Here is a 22,196-nt window from a genome sequence, read left to right on the forward strand (position 1 = left end):
TGGAGCTGGAAGGTCAGATAATAGAACAAGTGATGGAGTTTAAATATCTAGGCATCACATTATCTAGCCACGGAAAGCTCGAAACGAAAGCGGAAGATCAAGTGAATAGAGCAAACAGAGCCGCAGGCTGCACGAATGAGACAATATCGAGAAATAAAAAATATCGGGAAAGAAACGAAAGGCAGAATTTACAAAACAGTCATCAGACCAATAATGACATACGCGGCACAAACAAGACCTGACGCAGACAGGACAAAAAGGATGTTAGAAACAGCAGAGATGAAAACATTTGATGGTAAGCAGAGAAAAATTGATGGTAAGACACTATCGGACAGAGCTAGAAGTACAGATATACGACGTAGATGCAAGGTAGAGAACTACAAGAACTGGGTAAGAAGTAGAAGAGTAGAAAGAAACGGTCATATAAGCCGAACGACAACAAATAGAGTAGTAAAGACGGCAAGAGACGGTTCCCCAGTAAGAAGACGATCAGTAGGAAGACCACGAAAACGATGGAACGACAACTTACTGGAGGCACATTGAAAAACAGACAGAGTCATGTCTATATAAGAAGAAGAATTCTTTAGGTGGGATTTGAATATTCTCAAAGCCCCGAGCTCGACTTAAGATGAATTTTAATACACAATTAGCTATCATTATGTAGTCTATACGAGTAAATGTACTTTTCTGTCTAGTTTTTCATTTTATTTCTTCTAGTCTTACAAAAGTTCTACCACGTTGTCTTTTGCCTAAATTTATCTTTTTTGATCGTCATATTTATAGATAAAATGGTAGAAATTCATGATCATTGTGGTTTTATAACCCTGCGTTGGTGCTAGCCTCCTCAAGAATTTCTCTCCAGTCGTCCCTATCCATTGCCTTCCTTCCTCCGCCAAACCGTATTCCCGTGTATGTTGAAAATTGGTCAGTTGAAAATTCTAATTTTATATTTTATAACTGAATAATTTGCTAAGGTTATCTTTAACAAAATTATTGTATAGGTCGAAATATTGGATGATCTCTCATAGGTCCATTATTTACACAACGAAAATCTCAATGGTTCAATATATAGAACTGTTGGAAACAGTCATTAACCCACAAATGTTCAGAACAAAAAGAAAAGGAATGTAATTTGGAAATTATTTTTTAACACCACCTTAGCCGTTTCGATTTCTCTGTAGATTTTAAAGACATTTGCATCAATTACACCAATAAAAATCTCAATAGCCATTTACATTCACATTAACATTCACTGGCCCACAAATTAGAAGGTTTCAGAAGAAAAAGAAGCTGAATTTAATCTGGAAATTATTTTCCAACAATAAGTTACCCATTGTCATTTCTCTGTAGATTTTAGGGGCATTTACATCAAACCAATAATGCTGTGGAATGTAAGAAATTTAAACCAGACTTTTATTTTATAAGAAGTTAACGAAGATCATTTAATAAATTAGGTTTTTTTTTCTCTGGAAAACGTGTATTCTGAATTGATCCTATTGCATACTATTGGCTTATTTTACATCTTCCATTTACTATTATACAAGTCCCCGATACGTTCCTTGGTAGACCTACTAGCAGCTTAATAATTTGGACAGACACAAAGTTCGCTGCCGGGAACATCTCTGCTCGTTCCCTTTACATTTTTATTTGTAGACTCAGAAATTAGGAGGACGACATGATCTAAATCAAGTCGGGTGCGCCCAACACGTACCAGTTGGTTCAGAGCAGGGGCTATACCGTTCTGAGGAGACCTAAAGAGGTCGAAATGCGTATAAACGGTTGTCGCTGCCCTGTATCGTAACAAAAATCTAATAACATCATTATGTTTTATTACTTACTTCGTTTGGAGTACCAGAAACTGAATTCACTACGAATTTTGACCAGGATGAACGGCATGTGGAATACAATTTTAGATTCCCTTGCCGAGTAATTTATCCAGCTGTTTGTTTCGCAAGTTTTAGGAAACACTGGTAAATATTTGAATTAGGTTTCGCTAGGTAGAAATCGTTTGATTTCTCTTTTTGTTTTTAGATGGCGTAGTTACGTCCGTATATAGTTATTTTAATAACTATTGTCTAGGACGGGAGAGATTTTTGTTTTGGTTCAGAGCAGTGGCTATACCGTTCTGAGGAGACCTAAAGAGGTCGAAATACGTATAAACGGCTTTCGCTGCCCTGTATCGAAACAAAAATCTAATACCGTCATTATGTTTTATTACTTACTTCGTTTGGAGTACCAGAAACTGAATTCACTACGAATTTTGACCAGGATGAACGGCATGTGGAATACAATTTTAGATTCCCTTGCCGAGTAATTTATCCAGCTGTTTGTTTCGCAAGTTTTAGGAAACACAGTGGTAAATATTTGAATTAGGTTTCGCTAGGTAGAAATTGTTTGATTTCTCTTTTTGTTTTTAGATGGCGTAGTTACGTCCGTATATAGTTATTTTAATAACTATTGTCTAGGACGGGAGAGATTTTTGTTTTGGTTCGGAGCAGTGGCTATACCGTTCTGAGGAGACCTAAAGAGGTCGAAATACGTATAAACGGCTTTCGCTGCCCTGTATCGAAACAAAAATCTAATACCGTTATTATGTTTTATTACTTACTTCGTTTGACTTCGTTTGGAGTACCAGAAACTGAATTTACTACGAATTTTGACCAGGATGAACGGCATGTGGAATGCAATTTTAGATTCCCTTGCCGAGTAATTTATCCAGCTCTTTGTTTCGCAAGTTTTAGGAAACACAGTGGTAAAAATTTGAATTAGGTTTCGCTAGGTAGAAATCGTTTGATTTCTCTTTTTGTTTTTAGATGGCGTAGTTACGTCCGTATATAGTTATTTTGATAACTATTGTCTAGGACGGGAGAGATTTTTGTTTTGGTTCAGAGCAGTGGCTATACCGTTCTGAGGAGACCTAAAGAGGTCGAAATACGTATAAACGGCTTTCGCTGCCCTGTATCGAAACAAAAATCTAATACCGTCATTATGTTTTATTACTTACTTCGTTTGGAGTACCAGAAACTGAATTCACTACGAATTTTGACCAGGATGAACGGCATGTGGAATACAATTTTAGATTCCCTTGCCGAGTAATTTATCCAGCTGTTTGTTTCGCAAGTTTTAGGAAACACTGGTAAATATTTGAATTAGGTTTCGCTAGGTAGAAATCGTTTGATTTCTCTTTTTGTTTTTAGATGGCGTAGTTACGTCCGTATATAGTTATTTTAATAACTATTGTCTAGGACGGGAGAGATTTTTGTTTTGGTTCAGAGCAGTGGCTATACCGTTCTGAGGAGACCTAAAGAGGTCGAAATACGTATAAACGGCTTTCGCTGCCCTGTATCGAAACAAAAATCTAATACCGTCATTATGTTTTATTACTTACTTCGTTTGGAGTACCAGAAACTGAATTCACTACGAATTTTGACCAGGATGAACGGCATGTGGAATACAATTTTAGATTCCCTTGCCGAGTAATTTATCCAGCTGTTTGTTTCGCAAGTTTTAGGAAACACAGTGGTAAATATTTGAATTAGGTTTCGCTAGGTAGAAATTGTTTGATTTCTCTTTTTGTTTTTAGATGGCGTAGTTACGTCCGTATATAGTTATTTTAATAACTATTGTCTAGGACGGGAGAGATTTTTGTTTTGGTTCGGAGCAGTGGCTATACCGTTCTGAGGAGACCTAAAGAGGTCGAAATACGTATAAACGGCTTTCGCTGCCCTGTATCGAAACAAAAATCTAATACCGTCATTATGTTTTATTACTTACTTCGTTTGACTTCGTTTGGAGTACCAGAAACTGAATTTACTACGAATTTTGACCAGGATGAACGGCATGTGGAATGCAATTTTAGATTCCCTTGCCGAGTAATTTATCCAGCTCTTTGTTTCGCAAGTTTTAGGAAACACAGTGGTAAAAATTTGAATTAGGTTTCGCTAGGTAGAAATCGTTTGATTTCTCTTTTTGTTTTTAGATGGCGTAGTTACGTCCGTATATAGTTATTTTGATAACTATTGTCTAGGACGGGAGAGATTTTTGTTTTGGTTCAGAGCAGTGGCTATACCGTTCTGAGGAGACCTAAAGAGGTCGAAATACGTATAAACGGCTTTCGCTGCCCTGTATCGAAACAAAAATCTAATACCGTCATTATGTTTTATTACTTACTTCGTTTGGAGTACCAGAAACTGAATTCACTACGAATTTTGACCAGGATGAACGGCATGTGGAATACAATTTTAGATTCCCTTGCCGAGTAATTTATCCAGCTGTTTGTTTCGCAAGTTTTAGGAAACACTGGTAAATATTTGAATTAGGTTTCGCTAGGTAGAAATCGTTTGATTTCTCTTTTTGTTTTTAGATGGCGTAGTTACGTCCGTATATAGTTATTTTAATAACTATTGTCTAGGACGGGAGAGATTTTTGTTTTGGTTCAGAGCAGTGGCTATACCGTTCTGAGGAGACCTAAAGAGGTCGAAATACGTATAAACGGCTTTCGCTGCCCTGTATCGAAACAAAAATCTAATACCGTCATTATGTTTTATTACTTACTTCGTTTGGAGTACCAGAAACTGAATTCACTACGAATTTTGACCAGGATGAACGGCATGTGGAATACAATTTTAGATTCCCTTGCCGAGTAATTTATCCAGCTGTTTGTTTCGCAAGTTTTAGGAAACACAGTGGTAAATATTTGAATTAGGTTTCGCTAGGTAGAAATTGTTTGATTTCTCTTTTTGTTTTTAGATGGCGTAGTTACGTCCGTATATAGTTATTTTAATAACTATTGTCTAGGACGGGAGAGATTTTTGTTTTGGTTCGGAGCAGTGGCTATACCGTTCTGAGGAGACCTAAAGAGGTCGAAATACGTATAAACGGCTTTCGCTGCCCTGTATCGAAACAAAAATCTAATACCGTCATTATGTTTTATTACTTACTTCGTTTGACTTCGTTTGGAGTACCAGAAACTGAATTTACTACGAATTTTGACCAGGATGAACGGCATGTGGAATGCAATTTTAGATTCCCTTGCCGAGTAATTTATCCAGCTCTTTGTTTCGCAAGTTTTAGGAAACACAGTGGTAAAAATTTGAATTAGGTTTCGCTAGGTAGAAATCGTTTGATTTCTCTTTTTGTTTTTAGATGGCGTAGTTACGTCCGTATATAGTTATTTTGATACCTATTGTCTAGGACGGGAGAGATTTTTGTTTTGGTTCAGAGCAGTGGCTATACCGTTCTGAGGAGACCTAAAGAGGTCGAAATACGTATAAACGGCTTTCGCTGCCCTGTATCGAAACAAAAATCTAATACCGTCATTATGTTTTATTACTTACTTCGTTTGGAGTACCAGAAACTGAATTCACTACGAATTTTGACCAGGATGAACGGCATGTGGAATACAATTTTAGATTCCCTTGCCGAGTAATTTATCCAGCTGTTTGTTTCGCAAGTTTTAGGAAACACAGTGGTAAATATTTGAATTAGGTTTCGCTAGGTAGAAATTGTTTGATTTCTCTTTTTGTTTTTAGATGGCGTAGTTACGTCCGTATATAGTTATTTTAATAACTATTGTCTAGGACGGGAGAGATTTTTGTTTTGGTTCGGAGCAGTGGCTATACCGTTCTGAGGAGACCTAAAGAGGTCGAAATACGTATAAACGGCTTTCGCTGCCCTGTATCGAAACAAAAATCTAATACCGTCATTATGTTTTATTACTTACTTCGTTTGACTTCGTTTGGAGTACCAGAAACTGAATTTACTACGAATTTTGACCAGGATGAACGGCATGTGGAATTCAATTTTAGATTCCCTTGCCGAGTAATTTATCCAGCTCTTTGTTTCGCAAGTTTTAGGAAACACAGTGGTAAAAATTTGAATTAGGTTTCGCTAGGTAGAAATCGTTTGATTTCTCTTTTTGTTTTTAGATGGCGTAGTTACGTCCGTATATAGTTATTTTGATAACTATTGTCTAGGACGGGAGAGATTTTTGTTTTGGTTCAGAGCAGTGGCTATACCGTTCTTAGGAGACCTAAAGAGGTCGAAATACGTATAAACGGCAGTCGCTGCCCTGTATCGAAACAAAAATCTAATACCGTCATTATGTGTTATGACTTCTATTTTAATTTTTTAAATTATGGTGTACAGCCAACCACGGGGAATATTCCCTAAGTGAGTTTTTGTATTTACTTTACTTTACTTTAACGTTTGATATCAATCTTTTAACTCTTTTGTAGTCAACTTAAAAATATTATGTTTCTATTTACCTTTAGATGCGTATTCTATCTCATCAGTAATAGTTATACTATATTCGGAATTACATTTATTACATGTAGAACGCGGAAGTAAAAAATATATTTTTGCTACAGTTAAGGTTTTTCGCAAAAATCATGTATTGTATTTTTTTGTAACGTTTTTCATTTTTGGCTTTATTTTAGGACGAAGAGACATCATATCCGCCTCTGGGCCTTGCACTTTGAACTCTTGCAAGGGAGACGCCGTAGCCTGCAAACCCTTGGCGAATTCGACTCACACTTGCATCTGCACGCACGATTCACAGCCGCCATTTGCTGATGGCACTTGCCCCAGAAAAGTAGTGGCAAGTGGGAATAGCGCATCAGATGGTACGTTTAATTTAAATTTTAAAATACTACAATATGGATAGAAAATCCATAATTTGTTTCATTCGTAAATATCCTATTTTAACCAAAATTGGTCCCAGAATTACTTACTGTGCTTTACTTTTTGGACAATCGACATCAATCATTAACTCAAAGGACTTTTCTCCACTTAATCTTATTAAAGGTTGCGTATGTATTATGTAATTCACTAATTTCGTTGTTTCTTCTTACTCTCCATATTTCATCGTAATTTTGTAACGGCAATACGCATATCCCCATATCTTAGTTCGTTCAAAATATTTTGAATTCTTCATTATCTCTTTGTGTCATACACCAGGTTTCACATAAGGGTATACGGGTTTAAATTAGCGTCACTTAAATGACCATTTTGGTTTTTCTATCGAATAATTTCTAATAATATCGGTAATTTAAGAAATTTTGTTTTCAATTAGAATGATCATTGTATATTAAAACAGTTTTTAATTCCAAACAACTTTTTATAATAACAATTTTCAATATTGTAAGATATAAAGATACTTTACTCTTGAGCGAAATTCCATTTTTTTGTACATACGTCGGTGTCGTATAAGATATACAAAATTTGATATCTGATGATTGCGTCTTAGGTTTTAGACAGTAACTTTTTATAAAGATTTTTTTTTCGCAAACCTTACAATACAAAAGTTTCCCATGTGATGCCGAGTTAATGGACAGAATGTATTTAAATAACTGCCAATGGTGCATTTAAAAAACAACTCAATTCATTAAAATATTATACATATTGGACAGATCTTTAATGTCAGTCTTATTATTGATAGAATTTAGATCCTTTTTATGTAAATCATCTCCAATATGCACCTTTTGTGGTCATTTTGTTCATTTTTCAAAATCTGTGCATTTTCGAAATCAAAGGAATGGCTATTTTCTAGAGACTGCTTGGCTGTAGTGTTTAATTTATTGGTTTGTACACTATGTTTGTGTGCAACAACCATTCTATGCAGATATTGGTGTGTTTGCCCAATATATGTTGAATTGCAGTGTTTACAATTAATTTTATAAATAACATCAAACTGATGATCTTTTGTTAATATTGGGTTTAATTTTGAAAAATATTTTCCGGATGTTTTTGACGATTTATGTCCAAAATTGAATACCTTGCCAAGATTTTTAAAATTTTTTCAAATAATCCATTAATATATTGTAAGGATATATGGTGTTTGTTTGATTTAGTGTCATTGGTATTATTATTGCTAGGTATGATTTGGGTTTGTTTTGGATTAGTAATTAAATTATTTAGGGCACGTGCATTAAATTCCAAGTAGATGTAATTAGTACACATGTGCCCCAAAAGAGTCACATGTGGACAAGACAATATTTTCTACGGGGCACATATGGACACAGGTTTTGATAGAAATAAAATAATAACATTTTTTTATAAGTGCAATTTTTAATATTTCTTTAACATAATACGTTGAATTATCCCATATTACACCCAAGAAAATTAACGGAAAACCTAAAAAAAAGGAGCTGGAATCTTCAGTCTCAACTTCCATAAGACTATCATGTGATTCTTCGCAATAATACTTAATTTCGCTTTCTGATGTCTCTTCATCAAAAACTTTGCGAATATTGGATTTGGATTTTTTCTTTTCTATGTTGCTTGCCTTTCTTTCCTCAACCCGTTTCTCTTTTTCCTCCTTTTCTCTCATTTCATTTTCTAATCTATTTTTTTCTGGTATAGCGGTCAGAATGGCTGAAATTTTTTCTTTCTTCCTTACTTATAATTTATTCTCACGGCCTTTGGGTATTGACGAATTTGTTCCGGAGTAAGTTTTATATCGAAAATAATTACAATTTTGGAACTTGTTTTTCGGTAGTTAAAACAGGTTGACAATTATTGTTGACTTGTGGTTGAACATCTGCCGATGATGTAGAAGGCATTTTGGAATTAGAGAGTGTATTGCAATTTAGACAATCGTCAGTTGTGGTATCTCGCTGCGATACATCACTGACTTCCGTAACTTCAGCTCCTACGAAATGTTCTGAGGAAAAAATATATTTTTTTAAAGGGATAGCAACCAGTGTTTAAAAACCCAGAAATAATGTTTATCCTATTATATTCTTCGTCAAAGAATGGAGCTGTAAGATGTGCAATGTCATAAATTGTTATAGCTTTTCCCGGATATGTAGACATCCATAATATGAATAATGCACGACAACGACCCTTAAAAGGGCCCAATACACACACATCTAGAGGCTGAAAACGATGTGTTGTGTGTAGAGGAAACGTTAAAAGTACTAAACCATTTTTTTTGCAATACAATATAACATCTAACGTGGGAAATCGCACTCGTGGGAAGATATAAATAGGTGAACATTTCCATTGTCAATGATTATTTCATCAAACTTCACATGCTCACCTCTCTCTGCTCCAGCTGCTTGTCCCACTTGCTTACAACCCTTATTTGCGACCACTTTTGGCATTTGCAGAACAGTGTTCACTACGCTTTTATCTACGTTCACGATTCTATCACTAGTAAGTGTGTACGTTTTGTAAACCGTCTCTAGGTTATCAAAAAACATGTCTACGTTAACTTTATTAAAACTGATGTTTCTGGCTGGACGCGTAGATTCTGGTTTTCGCAAGGTTTCATTCTGGCTTCATGAAACCTTTCATTCACTTAATTCCAGCAAAAGGATTTTCCGACCATGACTTTGGCACATTTTTTTTTTTAGTTTCATAGCATACTCATATGCGAATGTTCGAATTTGAAAGTAGGTTAATCCATATTGTAACTTCGAAGATTGAAGAATATAATTTACTAGACTGTCCTCTTCTTCATTTAAAAAAATGTGCTGTGCTGTACATTTTGATGAAAACTTTATTTCAGATATTTCTGTATCATTTATATTTTTTTGATTCAGTTTTTTAATCTTTTATATAACATGGACTTCTTCAATCCATATCTCTCTGCTACGTTTCATATTGATCCGTTACCATTTTTAATATCGCAAATGGCCTGAACTACTACGTTTTCAGGAATATTACTTAAGAGTTTTTCTGATGTAGGTTCTCATCATTATTTCGAACTGTAAGGTAAAAAAGATATTTTAGGTTGTTTTGTTTTGAAAGATACTATGGGGTACAAGTGGACACTGTCCACTTGTTCCCCTATATGGTTTCCACATTCGTCCCGTATGCATAGTTTTTCAAAAGTACCGGATATCTGTTTTTAGGTTATGACTAGAACAAAACTGTAGAAACGTACCTGATATCAAATATGACAATATTCAAAATATGATGTACTTTACAAGTAAACACAAATGTCACTAAATAATATTACAATTTCTAAAAAACCGTTTATTTATTTTTACGCGGCAAAAGTAACACAATCTCTTGACACAAACAAATGGCAACTGACATTGAATTTATTTCTCGGCATTTAAACTATATCAAAAGTGCCACCTAGTAGAGTGAGTTAGAACTACTCAAAAAGAAATCTAGACGAAAAAAATAAACTTTCCACTTGTGCCTCTGCCCACATTTGCCTCCCCTCCCCTACATAGGGTGTACCAAATGATAAAAAGTGTATCAATAATAGGAATAGGACTAAATAATACAAAAATATTGCACAATATTGTATTAAACAAACAAAAATATAATAATAAAAATAATAGTTCAGACACTTGAATGATATGACTTAAAACAATCCAAGCACAAAGCCACTTTACAGTCTACGCAGTATATCACTGCGTTTCTCCTCCTGTTTTTTTTTAGCACTGCTGGCATCGTCTTCGCGTAGTTTTCTGCGGCAAATGACCAACATTTTAAAAATACTCCATGTTCAATGGCCTCCCAATTTTTTTCTCGTAGAAAAATCTTTTATAAGACTGGTAGCCAATTTGGATCTATATTCAAGGTGAGATATTGCTTTTTTTTAGAGGAAAGCTTGAGGTTACATTTTTCTAAAATATGATATTCAAAATAATTTTTAATTTTCTTTACTTTTGATATACATTTTTTATTCTGAAACTGTTGTATAGTATCGTCATATTGGTAATAAAAAACACTTACCTTTTATAGCACTCCTCAATAGTCAAATTTTGAAGAAAAAATAACAAAACATATTCAGCTACGTGCTCATTGCAAAAGAGACACCGGTACACATGTTGTATCACTACAATGTTTACACGTTGAGTAAACGTTCCGATATCAGGGGCATTACTTATTAAAATACAGGTATAGATATAAATAGGTGGAAATCTAATTTGTACTACTCATTTACTCTGGCGAAAATGTGTGGTACATGGGTAATACCAGAGATACTTAAATGGTTAACGCCTATATACAGGTTCTTCGGAATTGTTGATTCACCAAAGATAATTAACAGTTTTTCGTCATTCGTTTTCGTCGACAAATTTAATACACTTTTGACACTTTATTGATAAATTATTACATCTCAGTAAATAAATTATTTCTTATTTAATTGAAGTTGTATAATTTTAGAGACATTAAATATTACGTATATAAATTTAGGTGTACCCTCATATACGAGAAATAAAATAATATTTTTAATATTGCTTTTTATATTTCTTAAAACAAATTGGTATTTCAGGTTTTTGTCAAAAAGGGTCTGGAGCAAGTAGATATTTATTGAATGTTGTTTTTAATTCAACAACCATACTAGTGTAGTGATTTTATTTTCAAAACGTGTTATATTTTTATTTAATTATCCTTTCTAAATGTCTCTAACTCCGATAGATTCTGCAAGGGCGGTGACTTTAGTTCAAGATGGTCGTAGCCAATATTATGCAGCTGAAATGTTGGGTGTTAGTCGATCTTCGGTTCAAAGAGCAGTTCGGCGTTTTAGCGACACCGGTAACTTCACAAGAAGACCAGGATCAGGTCGTAGTAGGCTAACATCCGAAAGAGATGATCGATTTCTGGTCTCATCATGTTTGAGAAATCGGTATCTAACTTCAGTTGAACTAGCAAATCGTCTGAGCGAAGTGAGAAATGTGGATGTAAGCAGATGGACAGTTCGTCGACGACTTGTAGAAGGTAATTTATTATCCAGAAGGCCAGCCCTATCTCCAATAATATCCATAGAACATCGCAGAGCTCACCTTGCTTTTGCAAGAGAACATGAAAACTGGAGTGATGCAGATTGGAGCAATGTATTGTTCTCAGATGAGTCCAGATTTTGTCTAAGGTCACCAGACGACCGAGAAAGGGTTTGGAGAAGACACGGAGAGCGATATTTTTAATGTAATATTACGGAAAGAATAAGTTATCGGGGGGGGCTCCGTTATGGTTTGGGCTGGTATCAGTTCAGAAGCCCATACTAATTTAGTTATTGTAGATAGAGGTTCTATGACTGCTGCAAGATACATAACAAGTATTTTAGATCAGCATGTGGTACCTTTTGCTCCTTTCATTGGACATAATTTTATTTTTATGGACGACAACGCGCGTCCTCACCGTCCTAGAATCGTCAACCAATATATAGAGGAGGTGGGAACTGTCCGTATGAACTCTCCAGCTTGCAGTCCCGATCTCAATCTCATAGAACATCTATGGGATATGATGGGAAGACGTCTTCGAGCACGAGTACCCCGTCCAAACAACTTGGCTGAACTTACAGCGGCTCTTCAAGAAATATGGGACCAATTGGATCAATTTGATATCCAGAGGTTAATTACCTCAATGCCTAGACGTGTACAGGCTGTTATAAGGGCCCGAGGGGGGAAACACTAGATATTGATTTATTATCAATGTTTTTCTTAATTTCAGAAAGTTTTGAATATTCTTGTATTTTTGGGTGTTGGCGTATGTCTCTATAAATAAATGATTTTTTTGGATAATCTGTAAAAATTATTTTAATCTTACATATACTTTTACATATATACCTTATTTAAAACTAATATCTTCAAACGTTTTCTTTTTTCAGCAAATAATACTCATGGATCGATTTTTTTGAACCTGAGTGTATTATATACTCTATTTACTATATGTATTATTCTCGTAACTTATTTATTATTCTTAAAATGGGATAGTTCACGGGAGTTATTCCTTAATGTTGTTACATTGGTATATTGAATTCATTAATGTTATCAAAGACACTCTCAAATTCAATATAGAGGTGATATTTGTATTCGTATTTTCATTCATAGTGTCCCTCAGTTACTTGCTCAGTGACAGTTCGGCACATGGTCGCAATCTCTAGTGTGCAATGTTGGAAATAAATTATTCTCCCTTTTTGTGTATTGGAATTTTTATTCTAGTATTATATTTCCTTGATATTTGATTATTTCACAGATGTTATAGATGTTTAAATATTGTATGTTTAAAGTCCTTTCTGCTTTTATCGAGTTTTTGGTAGAATTTTGAAGGTTCTGTTAGCTTATTTATTTTTCCTAGTTGTCGAGGTTCTTTATTTATAAATTATCTTTATCTTCATTCAAAAAATTATGTTTAATATATTTTCTTCTACCCTCTCCCCTATTTTTCTGTGTACCTAGAGTTTGTTTAGCCACTTCCTGTATCATTTAACAATGCCCACGCGTGATAGCAATATCGAGAGTGATTAAAACGAATATAGCTATATATTCGTTGGCAATACCCATCTCCTTAGTTAAATCAGTACCTATATATAATGCAAGTTAAGTCTATGCTAATACGTAGTAATGGGACTTGTGCGAATAGTGAATAGTTAGTTATGTTATATCCTAGTATAGATAATATAGCATGCCTAAATACCTAAATACTTAAATACACAACAATATGGATTCAAATCTGCTACTCTGTGAAACAAAAGCTCTAATCTTCTTAAGTTCGGAATAGATATTTTCCAATAACTTCCCAATGATATTTGTTAGAGTCACAGAGTATCAAACTATTCACCGGGAAAACAAAGATACATTGTGAGAAATATACATTAGAAAAAATATATTTAACTTATTTGCCTCCCGGCACTCTTTCTAATTTAAGTGAATTTAAATTCGAAATAACGATGGCACGCAAAGTCATCGGTCCCGACTACATAAGAGCTTGCACGACCTGCAAACCCCAATGCTAGACGTAAGCCAGAAGGTTACACTCACTTAAGTGTTACTAATTAATTCAGGATATGACGGTTTTTTACTAAAAATTCTTTTTATGTATATGTATTTGCCTGATATTTTGACAGTAGGTAGAGAAAAGCTTAAAGATCAAAATAGGAACGTAATGACCTATAAAAAATGTGATTTTCCTCTAAGGTGTGGGAAAAAAAGTTAATATTTTTTATTGACTGAAAGTTATTCGTGACTGAAAGTTTACAAAATAGACGTCAAAAAAGCATGTTTTAGATTTTATCGTTAGATGAAACTTTATAACGAAGAGATTTTGAATTTGAATGATTTTGAGAATGTTTTTATAATTACCGCAAATTTAATACATATTACTAAAGTTATGGCTGTTTGAAAGTAGACCTGTATTTATCGAAAACAAAAATTCAAACCTATGATGTTGAATAACGGGCAACCGATAAATTTTTCATGGAAAACTTGATTAACTTTTTTAAAGATCTTGGAACCCTTTAAAAAGAATTCTAGTAAAAGTGATTTGCATAAAAATTAAGGTAGGTTATAACTAAAATAAAGTCCGCTTATATTTTTAGTGACGGAGAAAGTAACAAACTCATGTCCGTCAAAACCACCTCCTTTGTTAAAACTATTCGATGGTCATTTACAATTTACTTCATTTATATACAAACATTACATACTAAAAGTTGAACTGATTTAGGTTTAGTTTTGAAAGAATCCGAGTTAAAGATGAAGATACTATTTTCGGAATTTCTCAAGAATACCCCAAGATTTTAAAGATTTTTTCGAGTTCAACAACTAATAAAAATGCTATAATACAAGGAACAGTTTTTTGCACTGCAGATTTTGATTTTTTTGTTATTTCTATAGACTAAAAATTAAACGAGATACGATTGTTTAAAGGTTGCATTCGCGTGCGTTTAGTGACCATTTAGGTCGCATGCGCAACCCTTTTTAAAACGAAGGGCTTGAAACCCTTAAACAATCATATCTCGTTTAATTTTTAGTCTATGAAAACAAAACATAATTAGAATCTCCAGTTAAAAAAACTGAAAAAAAAAAAAAAGTTTTTTTTTTATTCTAGCATTTTTTCTGTTTTTCTGTGCATCTTTTTTAGTTGTTGAGGAATTATGAACAAAAGAGGATTTTTTGAGAAATTCCGAAAATAGTGTCTTAACTTCAACTCGGATTATTTCAAAATTAAACCTTCTAAACCAGTTAATCTTCCAGAATGTAATGTTGGGATATAAATAAAATTAATTGTTAGTGAACAGCGAATAGTTTCAATCAGAGTGGTATTACCTCTATAAAATAAAACGTTTGGAAACAGATACATGTGTAGGTGACAACAGTTTTGACTGCTTAACCTTAACCACTGGATGTTTCAATGTCAGTATAATCAAGAATAACATTTTTATTTCAATCTATCTACCAACAAAAAATCATACTGCCGCAGAACGTTATTTCTTTTCACTATTTAAGTAGTCAAAATCCAACTATTAGGTCAATTTTATGGCAGTTTTGTACTAGATTTTCGACTGTCTTTCCTTTTATGTCATTTACCTTTAACCGTTGTCTGTATTGTTTGTTTAAAAAAAAAGTCGCTATAAGGGCACTTTAGCGTGAAACGTGTGTCCTTGTTCAATTCCTTTTGTACAGTCACCAATAGCGTTTTTAATGGGAAGGTTAGGAAACTGAGTGAATGAACGAAATAGCAAATTGTCTAATATAAATTTAAAGAAAGTATTAAAGTTTTTTTTACTTATCCAACCAATTGTCGGGCTAAATAGGTTTTGAACCTAAGGTAAAAAACAGGGTGGTATAGGCAAGGGTGACTTTCTGCCTCACAAAAATATAAGCTGATTTTATTTTAGTTATAACTTAACTTGAACAAACTACAAAGTTAATCCATAGGAGAACCAACTTATTGGCCTACAGATCCAAATAAAACACCAGATCTCTTAGATTTATGTGATTAAAAGATATATCTCTTAACTACTTAGCAATAAAATTATATTGGTACTTTTAGTCAGATCATTCTTCCATTCTAATTGATCTATACTCGAAAGTCATACTCAGAAGTAAGCCTCCAGTGATCTTCATGATCTTCAATACTATGTTAAGTCTGCACTACTTCCCTTTGCAATGGAAAGTGGCACAGATTATACTCATATAAAAACCTGGTGAAGATCCAAAAGATGTCAATTATTACGGACCGATTATTTGCTCCTAGTCATTTCTAAGGTTTTTGAAAAACTTTTGTAAAGAAAAATTAAACCAATATTGGACAAAAGGGTCTCATACCTGACCACCAATTCGAATTTCGTAACAAACACGCTACAATAGAACAAGTTCGCAGTTTATACACAACAATAAGAACTAATCTCGAAAACAAATAATATGGTACTGCAGCCTTTTTAGATGCCTCTTAAACTTTGGCAAGGTGTGACACACATGACTCCTGTACAAGTTAAAGAAAAACTTCTTACACTTACTTCAAACTCGTACCTTTCGTACCTTTCAGAAAGGAGATATCTAGTAAGGTATAGTGAAATCTATACAAAACTCTATCCCGTCCTATCTGGTGTACCTTAGGGTAGTGTACTCGGACCGATCCTATATCTGAGGTATATGGCTGATCTGCTTACAAACAATAACCTAACGCTTGTAACATTTGCAGATGATACTGCTTTCCTAAAATATCGTAGTAATCCAGCAATAGCATCAGAGATACTACAACTACATATAAACAAAACAAATAAATGGTTTAAACTCTCGAGAATTTAAGTTAACACTTCGAAATCTGCACATATTACATTTACTCTAAGTAGAGGTATATGTCCACAAGTTAACCTCGATCCTGACAGTGCCTACAGTAGTGGAAGCTACGCCTTCAACAACGCTCAGCCATTGTGATCTGTCATGTGCTTAACCCACCGGTAAACAAGACAATAATAACACTTCTTATTCTCTGTGCTTCCACCATCCAACCATTTGTTTTGATTTTCCTCCTTTGAACTACAGGCTGAACTTCATCTTTTTCACCATTTTGACACGAAGTCCTCCACTATCCCTGCAGTTATTTCTGTTAATACTTTACTAAATGTACTTTTTTCCATTGAAAATAACAGGTTGTTGTTACCAGTACATTTTTGGTAACTTCTATTTCCTACAAAATTAAGTAGGGAGAGAACCTTTAATTCTATTGGAATTTAGTTACCCCTCTGCCTTTTAGGAACTACAGATCGCAAAGTATCTACAACATACCAAGCAATGTTTTTGACACCCTAAAATACTTTATGACGAGCTAGAGCTGGTTATCTATTTCAAATGAGTTACTGGTGTCCCGTAACTGACGTTGTTCTACATTTACATAATTTCTTTCTGCCACATCATTCAATTCATTGAGTAACAACAAATTTACAAAATCCATTTTTTCAAAAACAAACAAGAAGCCAAAAGTTAGGTTAATTTGAATTATCTGACAGATCTTCAGGATATGACAGAACCGAAAATAACGTTTTATGTAATTTTCTGCTGTGGCTTGGTCATTTTACGCATAGCAACGCAGGTCATGATACATCATACCGTTTTTACACATTATGTTTTGAGAACTGTAATCTGATGTACGTTTTCTGAATTTTACACTAGTATGTAATTATTTACGTAAATGATACATCATAGCCCCCAATATTTGTATTCTGACGTTTTTGTCACTGGACCTTGCATCTCTCTGACATTTTAAAGACAAACAATTTTACTTATTGTTTTTATTGTGAAGCAGATGGTAAAAAATCTTAAATTTTAATAAAAAAAATCAAAGATAATAAAAATAATAAAAAAACTTACCTTAATTTTCACGCAAATCACTTTTACCAGTGGTTATTTTAAAGACTTTTCAAGATCTTTAAGTTGTATTCTTGTATTTAATAAATAAAAGTCTACTTTCGAACAGCCATAACTTTGGTAATGTTAAGTTTACGGTAATAATAAAAGCCAAATCTCTTTGATTTATAATTTTCATTGTATATCTAAACAGTTTGCCCGATAAAATCTAAATTTTTTAAGTTATTCGCGAAAAACCGTTTAAATACATTCGTTTTTAACGTGTAACTTTTGAACTTTCAGTTCCCAATATAGAATAAAGAATAGCTCCCAAAATATTGACTTTTCGAAAAACTGTAAAAAACATTTTTGTCTTAAAATTCACTATTCTAGCAACTATTATGATTGCAGGATGTAAATTATTAATTATTGACAAAATTTTGTGTGATTCTGAAGGTGCGCCTTGTATAAAGACTAAAATATCATCTCCATATCTGTACCACAAGATTATTTTGTGGTTGGGAATGAACAAAATTATTTTCAAGAGAGTCGAGGAAAAACACATAAGTAATTACGTAAAAATTAAATCTAAGACCGATATAATTATTAAATTACCATGTGTCTTTTACCAGATATCTTATAGTTGTCTAACAAAATAAAGTAAAATTTTATTGTTATTATAGAGTACCTAATACAGTACTTCAAAAAACAGAAATCTTTGCAAAATACTTATTTTTTCATTAGACGAAACAATCTGAAATTTTAAAATACGATCTCGTCGTTACACTTCATTTTCTATTTATAGAGTTGCTGTCTGCTATAAACGTTATATTTGATTTGTTTTAACTTGATTTGAATCGATTTAATTATTTATTTAAATACATTAAAAATTAAATCTAAGACCGATATAATTATTAAATTATCATGTGTCTTTTGACAGGTATCTTATAGTTGTCTAACAAATTAAAGTAAAATGTTATTCTTATTAGAGAGTAACTAATACAGAACTTCAAAAAACAAAAAACTTTGGAAAATATTTATTTTTTTCATTAGACTAAACAATCTGAAATTTTAACATATGATCTCGTCATTACACATCATTCTCTATTTATAGAATTGCTGTATGATGTAAATTTTATATTTGTTTTTCTTAATTTGAAAGTTTCCTTGTGTTTATTTGTTTATATAAATATAAAAATATAGTATGAAGTTCATATAAATTAAAATGAAGTAACCTAAACTATTATCATTACTTCTTCATTAGTTTTCCTTGCTGTTCAAGGTATCCTCAGCATTCGTCTATGAACCCACATTTCCAATGCTTCAATTTTGTTCATGATCGAGCGTACACACATCTGCACTATACAAAAGTACGGACCAAACATAACACTTGAAAGGGTTTTCCCTCTCAAACATCATTCTTAGTAGACTAATCCCTTATGCTGAAAATATCCTAGGCAAATATAAAGCCGGTTTTAGGGCAAACAGATCAACAATAGATCAACTATTCACGCTGAGACAACTTCTAGAAAAGGGTTGGGAGTATAACAGACCTATACACAATCTTTTCATAGACTTTGACATAGACAATCTTTTCATATGCCTCGACAGGCATATGATAGCGTAGAAAGAAGCCAAGTATGGAATGCCATCTGAAAGATCAGAACCAATATCGAATTAAAAGCACTCTACAATGACGCCGATATTGTCCAAGAAATTAAATCACAGCGACTAAGATGGAAACCTAATCGCCATGCAAACCTAATCGCCGTGTTAACTTACGGTGCCGAAACGTTGACCATGACAAGGAGAACAGTTCAAAAGATCCGTGTGTGTCAAAGGGCGATGGAGCGTGCTATGTTGGGCGTTTCACTATGAGACAAGATCCCAAATCGCCAGCTACGACAAAGAACAGGAGTGGCTGATGCAGTAGAGAGAGTAGCAACACTAAAATGGAACTGGGCAGGTCACGTGGCTCGAATGACAGACAATAGATGGACAAAGCGGATACTGGAATGGAGACCAAGAGATGATGCCTACCGAAGTAGAGGTCGTCCACCAACACGTTGGACTGACGATCTAAAACGTTGTCATAGGAATTGGATGCAAGAGGCACAAGATCGAAATAGATGGAAAATTATGAGGGAGATCTATGTCCAGCAGTGGATAAGCGAAGATTGAATGATGATGACTAAGATGGGCAGGCCACGTGCACAGACTGCATAACCATAGACTGGTAAAACTGGTATGGGAAGAGATTCCCACAGGCAAAAGACCACTCGGGCGTCCCAGAATGCGATGGAGAGATAACATCCAAGCAGATCTCCAGAAAATGAACATTCCATTTGACATAGGTTGATGGAAGACCGAACAAATTAGAAAAAAGTTGTACAGTCAGCCAAGACCCACCCAGGGTTGTAGCGCTACGTGATGATGATGAAACATAACACTTAACCAGTCTTTGTCTTAGTTCTAAACTGAGATGATTATTGCAAAGAAATGACTTCATTTTCATAAAAGTAGTTTTAATCATTGCTATTCTACGTTTTATTTCTATGTCTGGATCTAGTTGGTCCGTTATCACAGTTCCCAAATAAGTCATTTTGTGGACTTTCATTACTTGGACTTCGTTTACTTGAAGCTTTGCATCGGGATGTGGGTCACGACTAAACACTAAAAATTTGGTTTTGTTTGTGTTTATTTTTATGCCCATTTCCTCTCCTACCTCGTGAATACGATCAAGCAGAATTTGAAGACTTTCAATATTATCTGAAAGAATTACTGTCTCGTCTGCATATCTAATCATATTAAGTAGTTCCCCGTTGATTTTTATTCCATATGGTTGTCTCTCAAGTGCCTTTTTAAATAAGTGGTCCGAGTAAACATTAAACAATGTTGGGGACAAAATGCAACCTTGTCTGACTCCTCGTTGTATGGGGATTTCATCTGTGTAGTTATTTCCAATTTTTACGATAGCAGTTTGATTCCAGTACAAATTTTTAATGACACGAATATCCTTGTCATCTATTCCGATATTTTTCAGTATTTGCATTAATTTTACATGCTTTACTTTATCTAATGCCTTTATCTAAGTCCAAGAAACATGCAAATACATCTTTTCTTTTGCCACGGCATTTTTTTAATAGGATGTTAAACGCAAAAAGTATCTCCCTAGTTTCCATAGCATTTCTAAAAGCAAATTGGGTATCTTCGAGATCTTTTTCGCATTTGCGTTTAATTCTGCTGTGAAGTATTCTTAAGAAAATTTAAAGAGTGTGGCTCATTAGGCTAACTAATTGATATTCTGAGCAATTTCTCTCATTGTGTTTTTTAGGTATTGCGACAAAAATGGATTTGAGCCAATCTGTGGGAATCACTCCGGCGTTATATATTGAATTAAAAAGTCTTACTACTACTTTTATGTTATCATCCTCTATTAGTTTCAGCAACTCAGTTGGTGTATCATCTGGACCACAAGCTTTTCTGTTTTATTATTAAAACCGTGTTCTATCTCACATTTCATAATTCGTCAATATTATTCCTGTCATCTTCAAACAACTCTGATATATACAGCTGCCATTCTTTTCTTATTTAGTGCTCATTTACAATAATTTTGTTATTATTGCCAACGAGTACAGAGGGAACTCGTTTCTTAAATATGTTACTCATTTCTTTTAGTTTTTTGTGCATATTCAATCAGTCGTGTTTAGATATTACATCCTCCATTTCGTCGCACATTTCTCTCATCCATTTTTCTTTGGCTAATTTGATCTCTTTACTCTTCTCTGCAGGTGTCTATAGGCAAACATAGTAAATCCAAATTCGTCTCAAGTTGTAACAACAGATACTCCTTCGTGCTCAGTAGTAATTCAACATCAGTGTGATTGATATTTAGACAATATAAAAGCCAACCATGGAGGCAAGTCATATATTGAAGTTTTTTCACTCTTTTTTGATAAAAAAGTAATTGAGAGCATTCTTTTATATTTTACAAATATTTATACATCGCAGAATAACCGTCACGACTTTGAAATGAATAACATAGATTTAAAAAATATATTATTAGCATATGTATATTATCTCGTTCACACTCTGCTTCAAGTTGATATGCATTGGTCAAAGGATGAGGATAAAGAAGTGCACATTATAAGAGAAAGCATGAGCCGACATAGATTTATATTTATAGTTTATAATAGTGAAGAAACCGCTACATCAGTGTAAAACTTAGTACATGGACGTCATTCTAAATTTGCTTTGCCAGATGAAACCAGATTCGACAATATTCGTCACATTACAGAAAGAGACGATAGTGCAAGAATGTAGGATATGCAAAAGTAATACTATTTATTTATGTAAAGGGTTTAGAATGCAATTACACCCCGAATGTTTCGAAAATTTTCACCTTAAAATTTAATTTACATTTAAGATACAATATGATCCTTAATTAAAAATTGTACTGTTTTCCTTGAAAATGGGGAAAAAAATCTTTTTGGTTGAAAATTAGTCTTATGCGTTTTTATTCAAATCTAATAAATTAATTGTCAAATTTCTCTTTGTATATTAAGCGGCCATTAATGGGTTAATACTGTATAAGGAATAAACATGCCTCAAATTAACTTTACCTACCTTAAAACTATTTTAAAGTTACTAAAGTCTATTTAATAA

The 22,196-nt window shown here is 33.7% G+C and overlaps 1 protein-coding gene across 2 annotated transcripts in view; it reads left to right on the forward strand.

Moving 5' to 3' along the window:
- Positions 1 to 22,196, forward strand: part of LOC140436817 (BDNF/NT-3 growth factors receptor-like) — a 538,571-nt gene that overhangs the window by 298,212 nt on the left and 218,163 nt on the right. For both annotated transcript variants that reach the window (XM_072525942.1, XM_072525943.1), the window contains exon 2: positions 6,438 to 6,623. In XM_072525942.1, coding sequence (XP_072382043.1) covers positions 6,438 to 6,623 — 186 coding nt within the window. The remainder of the gene's footprint in view (positions 1 to 6,437; positions 6,624 to 22,196) is intronic.

The sequence above is a fragment of the Diabrotica undecimpunctata genome, chromosome 3 (assembly GCF_040954645.1).
Source record: "Diabrotica undecimpunctata isolate CICGRU chromosome 3, icDiaUnde3, whole genome shotgun sequence".
Lineage (NCBI taxonomy): Eukaryota > Metazoa > Arthropoda > Insecta > Coleoptera > Chrysomelidae > Diabrotica > Diabrotica undecimpunctata.